Source organism: Vipera berus (assembly GCF_964194415.1).
Source record: "Vipera berus genome assembly, chromosome: 1".
Lineage (NCBI taxonomy): Eukaryota > Metazoa > Chordata > Lepidosauria > Squamata > Viperidae > Vipera > Vipera berus.
Genome location: NC_138202.1, coordinates 16,376,337 through 16,394,500, shown reverse-complemented (window position 1 = coordinate 16,394,500; position 18,164 = coordinate 16,376,337). Strand labels below are relative to the sequence as shown.

The following is an 18,164-nucleotide window of genomic DNA, read 5'->3' as shown; positions in this document are numbered from 1 at the left end:
AGAATCAGGGCATGGGCTGGAACGGCTGTATCAATTCAAGTCCTCCAGAGGAAAAAGAGGTGGTGACTTGTATGCCCCTTTCCTTCTCCTATTTATTTTTTTGGCCTGTGGATAAGCAGTAACCTAAAAATAGAGTGTGGAACGGATAAAGCTGCCTGGGCAAACAAAAAACCAACCAAAAGAAGCCCAGAAGGCGACAAAGTATATTCCAGTTATTACAATATAATTCTGTGTCTTGTCCCAAGAAAAGCAAAGGGACAAGGTTTTGCAAACTGGCTCAACTCCTCTGTTCTCGATCCGTTTTGCTTGCCTCTGAGAGGAACGGGCTGTAATTCCCCCATTCTCCAAAACTGAAAATCACGATTTATTACTTCCAAGGATCCTGCAATTTCATGCAGATTTTAGCCATAGATTTCTAAGCTTATTTTCCCAGGCATCTAGAGCAGTCTTTCTCAACTGGTTGCCGAGCTTGAGAAATATTGATCTAGAGCACAATGAAGATGATTTAGGAATAAGGAATGTTGTGGAACAAATTCCTAGAATTCTTAAGTCAGCACGATCAGTTAAGGGATACCTGGAAATACAATTTAACAAGAGATTCTTGGGCTTAATCTCTGTCAGTCTCAATTCTGGGCTATTACAAATTCAAACTGAGGTTTTAAAATGGCATTTCTCAACCTTGGCATGTTGAGGATTTGTGAATTTCAATTCCCAGCACGCTGGCAAGGGAAGTCCAGCAGTTGAAATCCACACATCTTCAAGCTAGAGAAACACTGTTCTAAAGTCTTACAGGTAGTCCTTGATGTACAATTGTAACTCAGCCTGGAATTTATGATAGCAAGTCATGCTTTTTAAGTGGATCACCACATGACTGTGCCCCATTTTGCAGTGGCCATTAAGCAAACACAGTGGTCATTAAGTGAATCAATTTTCCAATGGGCATTTTTTTTGGCCAGAAGTCAGAGATAGACAGCAGAAAAGGGCAAAAAAACATAAACAATTATGGTCTCATGATCGCAGGATGCTGCAAACAGCCATAAAAGTGAGTCAGTTGCCAAACACCCAAAATGTGATCATGTGATTGCAGGAATGTGTGTGCATGTGGCCATCAGAACTTCGAAAATGGGTAAGTACCTTTTTTTTGGGAGGTGGCGGGGGGAGGGGGGGTCTGTCATAACTTTGAATGGTTGCTAAGTGGCCAGTCAAGTCGAGGACTACCTATACATGTTATATTCCACAGGAAAGCAATCTGCAGCTCCCAGGAAGGCCAAATATACTTTTAGTTGGGATGGGAAATCCCAATGGCCATTTCCAGACATTGTAGAACTTCAAGCCACTCAGAGACCTCAAGGAGTGAGACACAAAAACAGCTCAAGCCAGCATGGCTTAGCCAAGAGTGATGTCTGGAGTTACCATCTCACAACTCCATGAAAAACAATGGCAAGAGTTAAGGACACAGCAAACCTGGCCTTTGTGACTTCCGCTCTCCTAAAATGGTTGCTCCCCTCAAGAACATGCTTCCCTTGCAATCCCTAAAAGCAACTTGCCAAAAGATGGCCAGAGTGGAGGCACTAATAGGTTGCAACAGCGTGAACTATCGCTGGTCTGATCCAAGAACATAAGTGAGCTTACCCTAAGAGGTTAACTTTGAAAGGGAAAAGCATCTGTCATTTTTGTCATGTTGACGGGGAGTCTCCAAAAGGAGACCTCAGTCTTCCTTCTGCCTGTAATTGCCAGAGAATATTCTCCAAAAGCAGATTCCAAGACAAAAAAACAAAAACAAATGAGGAAACTTATTAATGACCAAGGTGGGGGAAGGAAGTAGCCTGTTAGTGACCACTGGATCAGCATTATACTTCTTGATTCTGCTCAGCCAGTAAAATCAAGCAAGGTGTGTATATTCCGGATCCTATTGACCAGAGTGTCATCTTACGGGACCCAGGAAGTGCCTATTCTGTTACAGTGCCTGCCCTCCAGGCATGCAGATCCATGCAGCTCCCACCCTTATGATGTCCAGGAAACTACTAAAAATCTAGTTGTTCTCCTAGGCCTTGGAACTAGACGATTGTGCAGCCTCTATTTAAGGTTTGGCTTATGGATGGGGTGTTTTGCTCCTTCGATTGGCTGTGATCTCTTTTTTATACGTATTGCTTTTCTTTTAATCTATAAGCCAACTCAAGAGTCTTCAAGGAATGAGACACAAACAAATAAACCAATGGACAAATAAATTGAGTACAGTTAAATGCGTTAACTGATTCTGAAAGAGACCCTGGAGCTCCTACCGGAAAAGGATCCTATTCAGCAGCTGTTGGTCTCCTTCTGAGTAGCCGGGCCAGTCCTTCTGCACCTCTTTGTAAAGATAATCTTTCAGGGTGCATGTGCTGTCTTTGGCATTCACATTTGCAACCTGTGGGACGGGTCAGAGGGGGAAGGAGTTTAAATACGCTGGATGGAAGCCAGAGAGACCAAGTATAATTGCAGCCCTCTAAAAGCATCAGACAAGGACTTAATTGCACCAGGGTGGCATGAAAAACCACACATCTGTGGGGTTCTTTTGCGTTTTGCCAAGCCATCCGTTAAAGAGCAGGATTCAGCATTTTTTTAAAAAAGGCTTTTCTTATGAGCCTTATGAACCACATAAGAGGTTCTAGCTCTCATGAATGTGGAACAAAAGCTTCAAAGTCTAACTCTACATTTCTTGGCTGCCTGGAGAAAGAACACAAGATTTTAAGAACTTGAACAACAAGATTACAATTTTGAGGAAAATCCCTCTGTAATTTGTTCTGCTCCTTGACTGATCTTTTACTGAGAGGAGAAAGTGAATATGCACCTTGGTAAGAACAAAGAAGCAAGGTAAGAGCAGCATAGAAGGGCTGCTCAGAGCTATAAATATAGTCTTCTCCCACTTCTCCTGATTACAGGCAGTCCTCAAGATACGACTGTAATGGAACTTGCCCATTATGGCCATAAAATGAGTCAAACATGTGGCTGACCCAATTTTACTACCTTTTTAGTGGCAGTCATAAAAAGAAGGCCACGGTTAAGCAAGCACCACAGTCATTAAGTGAACCCATTGTTTGCTATGGTGAAATTTTACCCAAAACTGGAAGGGACAGCAAAACCATTGTAAAACACGGTCATGCCCATCATAACTCTGAAAAGTGGCTAAGTGACTGGTCATAAGTTGAGTAAGTTACCTGTACAGGACACTCTTTCTTATGTTTTCTAAAACATCACTCACCTAATACATTATTAAGCATCTAACAACAACCAACCATGAGCAAGAATGAGGCAGTGGGCTTTCCCTAGTGTGCAGCTTCTGCATGGGGACGCTTCGTTTAGATCGGGGGTGTCCAACCTTGGCAACTTTAAGATTTGTGATCTTCCAACTCTCAGACAGAATTCTGGGAGCTGAAGTCCACCGGTCTTAAAAGTTACTGAAGTTGGACTAAATTATTAAGATAATTTAGTGAACCACCTCTGGCTGTCCTCGATGGAGATGACTCCATTTCTTCCAACAGCCGACCGCAGGTGCGCACGTAGGCGTTTCATAACAATATCTGAATTTACCTGCTGCAAGAGGCTGTCCAAGGAATCCTTATCTTGTGGAGAAAGGCCATCTTTTTGCAACCTGAGGAGGAGTTCCGGTTTCTTATAAGGTTTGAGAGCCAGCAGGTGCATCACCCGATCTCTGAAAGGCCTCTGGGAGACGGCACTATTGCCCTTCTTGATGGCACTGGCGAGGTTGACAGGGGTTGGGCGTATCCGTGAGGGAACAGTGTCGGAAACCCCTGGTGCAGGCTTGCGCATCTTAACGGTCTTTCCTATGGATTGGGGAAATTGGGGAAAAGGAAGAGAACACAGGAGCTTGGAGCTATTTTATTCTTTTCAGACAAAGTCAGCCTGGAATTAATATTCATACAGCCCGTAAAACACTTAGCATACTCAACAAAGCACCGCTATTGACATCTAAGTTACTTCTGCAGTTTTTGAGTTTGTGATTCTTTCTTTTAATAATAAATGGGCAGCGCTGGGTCAACCAGAATGGTGATCAAGCAAAGATGCAGATTTATAACTATTGCAATGTGAGGATTAGCTCCAAAGATAGGACTTAAGTAATTTACAGCCAAACCTGTTCAGTCTTTATGAGTCATAACCACTTGTTTTATCTCTTGAACAGGATCAGGAACCAATGAAGCTGTTGTAACAAGAGAGTCACATCCTCTGTCTCAGTGGCCTGGTTTCAAGTCAGCTGAAGTTTCTGAACAGTGTCAAAGGTAGTTCTCCTTAAAAGCATATATTATGCTGTTGTGGCTAATGCAGATGTCACTGTGGCTATGAACCCTTTTTAAAACTCCTCATGCCAACTTAATCATTCCCTGTATTAGTAAATACTTCCACAGAGTTCAGCTATCTGTCAAGAATGCTTTAATTCTGATTTCTATACACCCAGTAGGAACATCAACTCAGCAGCCAGATTGTTCCTTTCATCTCCTATGATTAATATGATAAATGGCAGCTGGTCCAATTCAGCCACTGACATATATATATGCAGCCTCTCTGTTTGTAATAATCTATTCACACTTATTCTTTTTCTGATAGTCGTAAATAGTGTAGTCTGTTCTTCTAGTTCTTGCGGGTAAGTCCTCATTTTACAAAGCCCACTTTTAAGCTTTTTTTCCTCCGTTAGGCAATGCTGCTGTGATGCAGGACGCTAACCCTAGCTTTCTCCAACCTGCGGCTTTTTAGATAGGCTAGATTACAGTTCCCCAAAACAGCTGCAAAGGCTTCTGGTCTCAAAGTATCACAAAATCCCCAAGCTGGAAGGGGCCACTTAACTCAAAACAGGAACCCAAACTGTAACTTCTTAGATAGACACCTGTCCAATCTCCATCAGAATATAGCCAATTAAGGGGAGCCTACGTTTCTCTCTCGATACAAGCTATTAGAGTCTGCTATCTAGAAACCTGTGTATTCTTCTCATTTGTTGCTCATGTCAGCAGAGAGAGAGAGAGAGAGAGAGAGAGAGAGAGAGAGAGAGAGAGAGAGAGAGAGAGAGAGAGAGAGAAGCCAGCCCTATTTTGCATGCCACATGCCACAAATTGAGGACAGCTGTCCCAGTTCTGATCTAGAGTGCTTGACCTTCACAGAAATTTCCCCATATTCACATTCAAGATTTCATATGGGCTTTGAAAATCTTTCACTTAAAAAAAAAAAAGTTCCCTCACGCCGCCATTTTGATCCAGATATGACAATGGGATAAAAGCCATGTGAAAGGCAAAATCAAATAAAGGGGGGGGGAATGATGTTGTAATAAAAAGAGCCCTTTTTTGCCTCCGTGTTTATCTAACCCTTTTTTTATATAAAAAAAAATCTCGATAGACATGAAGTTTGTCTTTGATTTGGCGAAGTTTGTCTTTGATTTGGCGGTTTCAGCACAGAGCATAGATTGCTGAGGAGCTTTATAAAAGGCATTTATTTTAGAAAAAAACAATATATTTCCAGCTACATCATGTGCAAAAAAAAAAAAAATACCACACCGAGGCCAGCTTCAATTGACAGTAAAAAAAAATAAAAAAAATAAGTCAGGAGCAACACATGCAGTGAAGCAGTCATATCCAGGAAGGCACACCCACATGGGAGGAGACATTCTCCCAGTCCAACCTTATGGTTTAATTTAAGGCACGTAGTTTCCCATCCACCAGCAAGCCAACCTCTTCCACTGCTCCTCTGATAAGCACTGCTCCAGCAAACCCACTGGTGCTTTTCCCAGAAGAGCAGACCACACTTCCTTCCTGAAGGCTTGACTTTTGGTCTGGTTGAAATGTGTAACTGACTCAGAAAATGATGAGTCAGGGTAGCTTGCCAACCACAGCTGATAAACCTCTACAGCTTCTAAGTTCAGATTCGCTGAGGATGAGGGGGAAATACAGGCCAAGTCATGAAGTTGGGAAGATCTCTCTCCCGGGCTCTGAGACAAGAAGGCGTCACAGATCAGAGATGACCCCTCTAGTGCAGAGGCCCCCAACTTTTTGGGCACCAGGGACCGGTTCTGTAGAGATAAGTTTTTTTCCACGGACCGGAGAGGGCGTGGTTTTGTGTGCTGCCTGCATCCCACGGATGGAGCTTTGCTTGTTTGTGCGGACCGGTTTGCTGGCATGCCGCGGGCCGGTAGGTACCGGTCCATGGACCATGGGTTGGGGACCCCTGCTCCAGTGAATGTGTGCTGCTGCCCTCCAGTCCTTTTGGGGTTAATGTATCTGGTCAGGTGGTTCTCAAAATACTATACTGGGAACCCTTTGCTGGAAATACTCAGATTCTGACCCTTGCTTTTGATGAAAGCAGCCCACTGGGCCAACCTCCTACCAATCTGGATGCCATCCAGCTGCGTGGACTAAGGCCAACATTCTCCAGTCAGCATGGCAGGAAGAAAGGCTGATTAACTCTTTGTGTCTCCACTATTTGCTACTCCATGCACTTTTCCTTCCTGTTTTTAGAAAAACAAAAAAGGCATGCTGCTGGATTACCTTTAAATCAGTGTTTTTCCAAACTTGGCAATTTTAAAATACATGGACTTCAACTCCCCGATTCTAGCTGGCTGGACAATTGAAGTCCACACATCTTGAAATTGCCTAGTTTGACAAACAATGTTCTAAATGATCACAAACCACAAGGATTCTGTAAATGTTATCTTGCACTTGTTTAGGAAATGTCTGTAATCGCCAATGCTACTACAAACTAATGGCTAGATATATAGGCAACTTTTCACTATTCACCTTCCAGGTCGGTGTTGAATTCACATGCGTCTCCGTGTGTGCAAAACAAAAAAGCCCCAGACTTACCAACGTAACGCCTTCCAGGCTTGATGACAATGGCGCCCCGGCTCCGTGTCTCCTCTTCCACCAGGGCCATGCTCTGCTTTGCCTTCTGGTAGGATTCATCGGTGGCACAGACAGTGATTTTGTCCTGGATGCTGCCAAGGCAATCCAGCTGAATGTTACCATTGCTGTATTAAAAAAAAAAGGGGGGGGGGAGTCAGAAATTAAGCTTTTGTCACAATCTCTCTCTCTCTCTCTCTCTCACACACACACACACTCTCACACACACACTCATTATATCCCACTGAAACCTGCATTATTCTCTAGTTCATTGAGCCCTTTGTTCCAGGGGCCTGCTTGGTACCAGGTCACGCCTGATGCACACCACTCTTTTACAGAGGTGGACCAGGCTTCGCAGGGAAGAGCCCGTAGGGACGTCTACGTCAGGAAGCAGCTCCTGCCAACACATAGCATTCCTCACCTGGACACATATTGCTGGATGCAATCAAAACTCCCCTGAGGGCTGTCCTTGCCAATATTAGAGAGATAAAAGGAAAATGTCCGAACTCCTGTTGGGCAGTCTGGTCTCGGTATTGAGATGTGCTGTTTTAGAAGAATAGGAAATATAAATATCTGTCCCAGCAAGAAAGATTAAACAGGTCTGAATTCCAATGAAAGAAAGTCCAGGCTATTATGGAGTCTAATTAAATCAAAAGATTGGCTGTGGAGGGGATAGGAGGAGAATCCAGTGCATCTACCCAGAAAGAGATGCAGCCTTCTTTAAGGACCTAAGAAATGAGAAGGTGATTTATTCCAGGTGAGATATCCACTCAGCTAAATAAATACTCCAAATTTCGGAGTCTCGGATAGAGAAAAAAATAGAAAATTTCTATTTCTTTATATGTTTTTTTTAAAGCTTTGGTTTTGCTCATTGCTCTTTATTTTTAAAATGCTTTTTCTTGTCTGTCTTCCCCCCCCCTCTTTTTCCTCCCGGGTAGTTTAGTTCCCCCCCCCCGTTTTTTCCTTTATATAGGTATTCCTCATCTTAAGACCACAACTGAGCCCAAAATTTCTGTTGTTGAGACATTTGTTAAGTAAATTTTGCCCCATTTTATGACCTTTCTTGCCACAATTTTGTTAAGTGAGTCACTTTAGTTGTTAAGTGAATCTGACTTTCCCATTGACTTTGCCTGTCAGAAGGTTGCAAAAGGTGATCGATCACATGACCATGGGATACAGCAACCGTCATAAATATGAGCCAGTTGCCAAGCGTACGAATTTTGATTGCGTGACCATGGGGATGCTGCAACCGTTGTTAAGTGTGAAAAATGGTCATGTCACTTTTTTCAGTCCTGCTGGAACTTTGAATGGTCACTAAATGAACTTTTGTAAGTCGAGGAGTACTTGTAGTTTTTTAAATTAGAGGTAAAGTTTACTTTAATAAATATCTATAATTCTTTATACAACAGTAATTGTTATATCACTATGTATGTATATACATACATATATTAAAAGGTAATATCTATTTTAAACAACTGGCAACAATAATATCTTTAAAGCTTTTTAAAATTATATTTTAAAAAATAACACAAAGCGATAATCAAAAGATAGATAATACTAGAGTAAATAAAAATCAATAAAGAGAAGATTAAATAAGAAGAATAAAGCAGATGGTCAGCAGAACCTCTCTTAAAGAGAAAAGTGACAATGAAAAACTGGAAAGCATGCAAAAGAATCTCTTGGGATGAGAAGTTACAAAACTTAAATCCTTCAAAATCCTTATTCTGTGTTCCCATTTTGGTCTACGGTAGGTTCATAGGTTTTTCTCCAGATAGATGCAAGAAAATGTGCTATTGCTAAGCACATTGGTTTGTGCTTAAAATTGTAAGCCGCCCTGAGTCTTCGGAGAAGGGCGGGATATAAATGGGATTAAAATAAATAAAATAAATAAATAAAAGGTGGTCCACCATGACATTAACCAAAGGCAATGAATGGCAGAGAATAAAAGTCTTGGAGTTCTATTGAGGCTAATATTCTCGTCTAGAAGCACTTAGTGCTAAAGAAAGAAAGAAGTGGGGATTAGACGTGGCTCACTATAATTAATTCCAGACTGCTAATAAATCCAGTGGGTTGCATATATATTCTTGCAGGAGAGAACAACATATTATAATACATACATGTTCACAGCTGTTTGTTATAAGCCCCAATGACACCAAAGTGATAACTTGGAGTTATTTGTGGGATGAGTGACATCATGGACACAGGTGTCATAAATTGCTCCCTCCCAGATAACCACACCAACACTTACATGTTTCCTCATGAAAAATAAGTAAAGCATTTAAAGCAAACAAATAAAAAGACACCCCCCACCCCACCCCCAAAAGACCCTGATGGATCAAAAAAAGCCTGTCAGGAAACAGCTTTCTGCCTGAATAATCTACATTTATTTTATTTGTTTGGTTCTAAGTATGAATATAAGCAAAAGGTCCACGAATGTTCCAGAAGCATCTCTTCTGCTGCCACCCATACCTACTAGCACCTTGGTGCTTTTGCAGAATTTCTTTGACAGATCGAAAGCCACAGGGTCCTCTAAGGAAATGCAGTGAAGCACAGAAGGCAAGGGTCACCCTGCACGGTTTCCAGTCCCCAATTAGCATTTCGGTTACAAGCAAGCCTGTTTCAGGACTAGAGCGCGCATCTCGCCACCGGTCCCAGGGAATTATTATTTATGCCAGACACTCGAGGGCCTCTGGGCCTCTCTGCAGATGCAGCAATCCCTCTGATGGCAGACTGAGGCTGCTGCTGTTTATTCCTCTGGACACCACCTGCCCTTAAAAATAGAAGAGCTGCAGCTGCTGGTTTTGCTCCCTGCAAGCGATTGTTCGAAACAAAGATAACACCACCACCAAAATGAGAAAATGTTTAGTTTCGGCCAAGTTTTCCCAAGAATAGAATAACGGCCTTTTTTTCTTTTCTTCTGGTGGAAACTAATACTTGAACTGAGAAGATTTTCAGAAGTAATGCAAGGCTCTTAATTCGGGTTGAGGTTCCCCCAAAATCCATTACCTCCCACAATGCCATTTGTCCCTCTCCTGAACTCTTAGATTGGTCTTATGCACTCTTTAACTTTTCCCACCTGGTGTTACTAGAGTATGCAGATTTCTATAAGCTAAAGGATTTTCAAGCAGGCTTCATCTAAGAAACAAAGGTTCAGGAAGGCATTTCTCTATTTAGCATTCAAGTTGAGTTGCAGCTCTGATCATTTGTGAATCTTGACCTTCCAGCTCTCTATTCATGAGGTCTGGGAAAGGCCCTAAGGTAGGGGCCTCCAACCTTGGCAACTTATAAGATCTGTGGACTTTAACTCCCAGAATTCCTCAGCCAGCATGGCTGGCGGGGGAATCCTGGGAGTTGAAGTCCACAAGTCTTAAAGTTACCAAGGCTGGAGACTCCTGCCCTGAGGGAAGGAGGCATTGAGAAAAGCCAGCTCTAGTAGAACTGGCTTAAAAACACCAACCCTCTGGACCTTTCAAAAGCCTGGAAGATTTACACCTGAAGGGCACCCTCAGATATGCAGACTTCAACTCACTGAACCCCCAACAATAGCCACAGTGGCTGGGGAATTCTGGCAGCTGAGGCTGACACGACTGGAGGACACCCACACTGACACAACTTATAAAATCTTAACCGTAATCAACAAGGCTGTACATGGGTGAGATGATGAACAGCGGCCCAGTAATTAAGATAGGTACTGTTATTCCTCAAACTTCCCATAACCAAGGTGACAGAGTTTACCTCTTGCCAGCTCCACTTGAACCCAACAGCAGGAACAAAGAAAACATATTTCGAGCCAAGCTGGCAAGTTGTCACTATGCTCTGTTGGATCAGACCAAGGTCCACTATGCTATCTCTTGCAACAGCTAGTAACTACGAGCCTGGAAGGTCCAAAACTGTGCGGAGTAGAATATCAAACACCTGACTGTCCTCAAAGTCTGGTTAATAAGGTAGACTGTCTCTAACCATGGGGTTTTTATTTCAAAACATTTTCATCTATGGGAATAATCACAATCACCCTCTACAAATCTGCCCAATGAATTCAGCAGTTATACAGGCGGATATATATAATAAATCTTTTCAAGATTGTCACCAAGGTCCTATTGTTCTTTTAGGAACGTCTTAAAAATACAATTTTTTTAAAAAGCACAACACACATGCTGAAAGAAAGTACGACTCGGGGTGTGCTCCTTCTATGGCTAATAGGTGGCTGCCTCTGGCAGAGTTGCTTTTCCATCTTCCCAATCAGATAATCTTGAGCTGCTTCAACCAAGCCAGTTTCGTTTCCTTGATTCCCTTCTGGCTTCGTCTTGCATCCTTCTCTAAAAGGTAAAGGTAAAGGTTCCCCCGCACATGCGTGCTAGTTGTTTCCAACTCTAGGGGCCGGGGCTCATCTCTGTTTCAAAGCCGAAGAGCCAGCGCTTGTCCGAGGACGTCTCCGTGGTCATGTGGCCGGCATGACTAGACGCCAAAGGCGCACGGAACGCTGTTACCTTCCCACCGTAGCGGTCCCTATTTTTCTACTTGCATTTTTACGTGCTTTCGAACTGCTAGGTTGGCAGAAGCTGGGACAAGTAACAGGCGCTCACTCTGTTACGCGGCACTCGGGATTCGACCCGCCAAACTGCCAACCATCTGATCGACAAGCTCAGCGTCCTAACCCACTGAGCCACCGCGTCCCATCCTTCTCAGGGAAGCACAATTCTGCTGACAGAGGGGCAAACAGGGGACTCATGCCTGCACTCACTCTTGTGAGCCCCACTGGGCCAAGCTCTGTTCAGCCTGCCACCCAGCAGTTTCTTCTCTTTTAAGCAAGCCAATTAACTCCTGTCTCATTCACCTCGGGCTACAATTACAGGTGAGTGCCTGTTCTTCCGATTCAAAAGCTCTGCAGCTTGGGGTTTATATCCACGGTTAAGTGTCTAATCAAGTTCATTCAGGTCCCTCCTCCTTCTTCCTCCATTTACTCCTGTTATCCGGACCACACAGTTTCATTTTAACTGTAGCACTGCGGAACTTAAAAGCAGATAATAGCTTAAAATAGCAGTCAGCAATTTTGACAGTCCTTGGTTTCTGGATGTGAATCCCTCCCACGTTTGGCAAGATGTTTACCAAGAAAAGCTGCACTGGGCTACGACCTGCATCCATCACTGCATCTTGGCTCATACAGGGTCATGCTGAATGATTAATGTAGCCACAAAGGAGGAGTGCAGGTCACTCGGTTTGGATCTTTGAAAATTCTTCTGAGCCATACGCTGCCTTAGGGACACCTCAACCGTCTCAAATGCTGCCAGGTTTACACACACAATGAAGGTTTCATCATGACTGAAGAGGCAGTAGGAAACCACACGTTACTGGGCAGACTCAAGAGTTTATAACTTTTCTATGCACAAAGTAAGTGAGGATCTTCTTTGGTCACCTCACAGTCTCCACATGTGACACAGAGGGAGGGAACTAGGAAGAGAGGTTGAAGGAAAGTCCCTTTCACATTTCATTTAATTACCTCCAAATTCAGCAATTTAACTGTAAAAAACTATGTAAAGTCATGCAATATTTTGAGATTCTCTCCTAAAATCTTTTTTTAAAATAATAATAATAATAATCAACTGGCTGCTTCACGACACCTTGCTTGCTAGAGCCACTATTTAATTTCCTATCTAAATTGTTGAAGTTACTTAGTAGCCCCGAGCCGTATATTATTTCTGATTAGAGGTGGGGCCATCCTGAACCAGTCTGGGAAGAATCACGAGTTCACTATGATACACATTTTTAACCACTGGAAATTTTAATATTTGAATTGTAGCATTAAAAACAGTTTTATAATTATTTAAATGAGTGCTTCCCAATCTAAGTAACTTTATAAGGAGTGGACTTCAATGGTCACTATAGCCATTGCTGAGAGGTCTGGGAGTCGAAGTCCATGCATCTCAAGATGGTCAGAATAGAAACACTGGTTTAAATTGTTTATTAATGCATATTATCTAAATAGTACAGATAGATTTGTCTAGTGTTGCTCTCTATTACATTTTAACAATTTTAATCTGTGTAGTGGAAGTCACAAGAATTTTAAAAGAAAAATACAAATGGGCTTTCAGACATCCAATCAAGCACAATCCTTCAACTTACCCCTTGACTTCCTTGAAACTGGATTGATGGCTTCAAACCCACAGAATCCTATACAAAAGGGGAAAAAATATAGATGAGTCACAAGACTTACTAAGCATTAACAGTGATGCTATTCCCTTTGAGCTACAGCAGACTGATTTGATAGCTAAAAAAAAGGCCAGGAGCATTCTATCAATTTTAAGAGCTTTAAAAGTCTCTATTTTAAAACATTTTTAACTGGCTTCTGTTTGTCATTGTTAAAGGTTCATGCATCAGCCACAAAGATCAAATGGAACTACCATGTACAAAGAGATTTATTCTAAAATATCAACTGCCAAAATCAAGCAATAGGGAAAGGACGTGTTTTCTTCACAATGTTTTCCGATGATACCTGATTGGCTGGCTAGGGAATTCTGGGAATTGAAGTCCACACATCTTCATGCTGCCGAGGATGAGAAACAATGATCTAAATGGAGACTGCCCTGATTCACTAGGCTTACATTTATTTATATTAGAGAAGCTGCCCACTGCACTATAAACCTACTCCCCATGGCCACCAAAAATTATTCTAAGCCATCCCCATATACAGGTAGTTCTGGTGTTACGAGTGTAATGGAGCCTGCCCATTCCTCTAATTCAAAAAGTCAGAGTGAATCTCGTACCTAAAACGAGATAACTCCCTTGCTCATTAAGACACACGTGGCTCGTTAAGTGAACATGAGGCATCTCAGGGTGGGGAAGTCCATGGACAGCCTAGTGATGGAACAGGTCCCCAAGGCCTTCCTGACCCACTAAGATACTGCATGCTTCTGGATCCTGGAGGCTGAATGAGAACTTATTTACAAATGACTTGTTCTTGCAGAAATGTAGAGAACATATGAAAGAATTTTTTGTCACGAATATGCATAAAAGTACTTCGATGGAAATGGTTTGGGATGCTAGTAAGGCCTATATGAGAGGGGTTTTGATTTATATGAATAATGCTTATAGGCGTAAGCAAGTGCAAAAACGTTTAGATATTGAGGAAGAGATTAAAATTAAAGAGAAAAAGTTTAGTTTGAATCCATTGGATAATAATTTAAAGATCTCAATACATTTATTGAAAGAACAATTTAATATGCTATTGGCTGATCAAGTAGCAACTAATTTGCGTTATGCCAAACACAATACTTTCCGTAACGCCAACAAGCCTGGTAGATGGCTGGCTTATCAATTAAGGAAGAAACAGAAATTACGTACTATAGACAAAATAGAATATAAAGGAAAAGAAGTCTACCAACAAAATTTGATTAAGAGGAGTTTCCTAGATTTTTACTCGAAATTATATTCTAAATAGAATATACAAGCTCTAGATATAGATAAGTATCTACAGGGAGCTCACTTCCCAAGACTTTCACAAGAACAACAACTTGAGATGAATTGCCCAATTACACCAGAAGAAATTTCTTTAGCTATTAAACAGTTGAAATTGGGCAAAACTCCAGGAACAGATGGATTAACAGCAATTTATTATAAAAAGTTGCTGCCTGAAATGATTGAACCCTTAAAGATTTTGTTTAATGAAATTCAGACTGGAGGCGCAGTTCCTCCATCATGGAGGACAGCTTTTGTATCGTTGATCCCAAAGGAGGATCAAGATCTTACCCAACCTAAAAATTATAGACCTATACCGCTCTTAAATACAGACTATAAGATCTTTGCGAAAGTATTGGCTAATAGATTAATGCAAGTTTTGAAACAAATGATTCATAGTGACCAATCGGGATTTATATCTGGGAGGTATATGAAAAATAATGTAAGACAAATTGTTAACTTGCTTGAATATTTGGATAAGAACAACCAAGTCTCCGCAGCACTGATATTTTTGGATGCAGAGAAAGCCTTTGACCAATTGAATTGGCAGTTTTTATTAAGAGTTGTTGAGGAGATGAATTTTGGAGAAGGTTTTCTACATGCTATTAAAGCTATATATCAACAACAAACTGCACAAATTATAGTTAATGGGGGACTAACAGAGACTTTTAGAATTGAAAAAGGTACAAGGCAGGGCTGCCCCCTATCACCATTATTGTTTGTTTTAACATTAGAGATTTTACTAATTAAAATTCGAGAGTCCTCTTTGATAAAGGGAATTAAAATAAAACAGAATGATTATAGACTGAGAGCTTTTGCTGATGACTTGGTTGTGACAGTATCCCAACCGCTACAGTCGGTTGTAGACTTGATGGAAATTATAACTCAGTATGGTAAGGTTTCTGGGTTTAAGGTGAACAGTAATAAAACTAAGATATTATCCAAGAATTTATCTACGAGTGAAAGGGATATGTTATCTAACTTAACAGGTTTTGAAATAGTGAAGAAGGTTAAATATCTAGGAGTGCATATTGCAGCCTCAAATGTAAAATTGTATAAGAATAATTATGAAACACTATGGTTGAAGGTACAAAGGGACTTAAATAATTGGAAAAAATTACAATTATCACTACTGGGAAGAATTGCAGTTGTTAAAATGAATGTTCTACCAAAGTTCCTCTTTCTGTTTCAGATGATACCTATACTGAAAAAGGATGCCAACCTTGATCAATGGCAGAAGGGTATTAACAAATTTATCTGGGCGGGGAAAAAACCAAGAGTTAAATTCAAGATTTTACAGGATGCCAGGGAAAGAGGGGGACTCAAGGCGCCGAATTTGAAATTGTACTATGATGCGGCTGCTTTGACCTGGGTTAGTGATTGGCTTAATCTAACTAACAAGAGAATACTTCATCTTGAGGGATGGGATTTGGTATATGGATGGCATGCATACTTGCTTTATGATAAGAAGGTAGACAGGGCTTTTAAATCCCATATTCTTAGAAGTGCCTTACTGCGTGTCTGGAAAAAGTACTATAATAAGTTAAATTATAAAATACCGATTTGGGGAATTCCTGGACACGCGATAGAGGGTGTATCTATGGGAGTGAGTATGGATATGGTTTCTTATAAGGAACTACTCAAATTGCAAGGGAATGATTGGCAACTTAAATGAGCAGAGGAGTTAAGACAAGAAAACATAAATTACTCTTGGTTTCAATATACCCAATTGAAAGCTAGGTGGAAGTCAGATCAAAAAGTTGGTATCACAATTACAGATCAAAATTTAGTAAAGCAAATTAGAGATTCAAAATGTGCACATATAAAGAGGATATATAATGCTTTAATTGAATTGGATTCGGAAACGGAATTGGTTAAAGATTGCATGGTAAAATGGGCATAAAATATTCAGGAACCAATCTCGTTGGACACCTGGGAGATAATTTGGGTTAGAAATGTTAAATTTACCCAGGCTCAAAATTTAAGAGAAAATTTTTACAAAATGTTTTATAGATGGCATCTGGATCCCAAGAAGTTGTCCAACATGTATCCTAATCTGCAGTCTAAGTGTTGGAGGTGTGGTAGCTTAGAAGCTACCTATTTCCACATGTGGTGGACTTGTAGAAACATAAAAGCCTTCTGGATTAAAATTTGGTGGAACATTCAAAAGATTTTTAAGAGGAAGATAAAGTTTTCCCCGCAATTGTTCTTACTGGGTATTGTTGTAAATTGTGATGTCAAAGAGACTAATCTGATGTTGAATATGATAACGGCAGCACGGTTACTGGTGGGACAATATTGGAAGAAGGACAATCTGCCCACGGTAGAAGAATGGGTGTTTAAAGTTTCTAATCTTGCAGAAATGTCCAAGATTTCTGCTTATTTAAAGGATCACTCACAGGAGAGATATATTTCAGTTTGGAGGAGATGGATAAATTATATTGAAAACAAATATGGGACCAAAAAGTTCCATTTAGCTTATGAGTAGAATTTAGTGGGATATTGTTATTGTTAGTAGTTATGCTAAGAGAGAGTTAAAGCGCAGTACGAATTTGGTTGATTGTATATTGTGTGAATTTTTATTTAGAATATGATTGTTGTAACTATAATCCTGTATTTAGCTCTGGGAAGTGGGGGTGGGAAGTGGGGGGGTTGGGGTGGGAGGGATTTGGGGATATATTGTAAAATATTGTAAAACTCTTTAATAAAAAAAAAGATACTGCATGCTTCCCCCTCCATTCCTGCCGCGTGGACTCACCTGGAAAAGATCCGTCTCCTCTCTGCCGCCGTTTCTGCTTCCGCCCGGATCTGAGGCCAGGGGACGCTTCCGTGGCCCTCTGGTGGCCCAATCCGGGTACTGGACGCCTTCTCCAGGCTGCTGCTGCCCAAAAATGGGCTGCCGGAGGGCCACAGAATCCTCCCCCAGCCTCAGATTCAGGCGGCAGCAGCAGCCTGGAAAAGGTGTCCGGTGCCCAGATTGCAGAGAACAGAGGCCTAAAGTACCAAGAGATCACGCGAGATCAGTAGCGTGAGATCTCACCCCACCGATCTCGTGTAATCTTGCGTTACTTTAGGCCTCCATTCTCTGCAGCCTGGAGCAGCCAAGGAAGTGAAGGATGTCAATCTGCACAGGGTGAGTATCGAAGGCCTGGTGCCTAGGGAGATCCATGGTGGGGGTGGGGAGGGAGGGAATAACCAGGGTGAATGTTGCAGTGCCACTGCGGTCGCTCGTAACGGCGAACAACTGCCGTAGTGCTGCCATATTCGTAATTTCGGGACTTGCTCGTAAGCACTAGGGGGCGCATATTTCATAACTTCCAACTAGCGTTAAGTGAACGCTCGTAACTCGGGGATTACCTGTAACGATTAACACTTAGCTTTGCTCCTTAAGATCTAATGGGGAAAGGATACTTTACATATCCACCTTCGCAAAAATCAGGAAGACCGAGTCTCAGAGACTGACCTTCTTAGTAGTAGCCCTCCCTCTGCACCAGCCTGCCTCCTGAGAGGAAATGTCCTCTCCCCCCCACCCCCAATTGATGTTTCTGGAGCTGACAAAGCAAACCTCTTTAAGACAGCATATGAACTCATTCAACAGGTTACAAGTTTATTTAGTTTTTAGCAGTTTTATTATTAGTTTATGAATAGATTTTAACATTTTACTTGCCTCGTTTGTTGAAGGTTATCTCTAATCAGAAAAGTACACATGTATACATTTTGGTAACTAAAAACTATGCATATGTTCTTATTAAATAGAAGCAAACCAAAATGATGCTTAATTTTCAGCACACATCCAACACAGTCGTTGTTGCTCCTTCAAGCTTGTCTGTACTA

General features: G+C 41.5%; 1 protein-coding gene across 1 annotated transcript in view; it reads right to left on the bottom strand.

Moving 5' to 3' along the window:
- Window positions 1-18,164, bottom strand: part of ELL (elongation factor for RNA polymerase II) — a 56,332-nt gene that overhangs the window by 14,394 nt on the left and 23,774 nt on the right. Inside the window, exons 2-6 of the mRNA XM_081314412.1 lie at window positions 12,999-13,046; window positions 7,300-7,421; window positions 6,843-7,006; window positions 3,571-3,824; window positions 2,283-2,407 (exon numbers count right to left, since the gene is read on the bottom strand). Of these exons, the coding sequence (XP_081170538.1) occupies window positions 2,283-2,407; window positions 3,571-3,824; window positions 6,843-7,006; window positions 7,300-7,421; window positions 12,999-13,046 (713 nt within the window). The remainder of the gene's footprint in view (window positions 1-2,282; window positions 2,408-3,570; window positions 3,825-6,842; window positions 7,007-7,299; window positions 7,422-12,998; window positions 13,047-18,164) is intronic.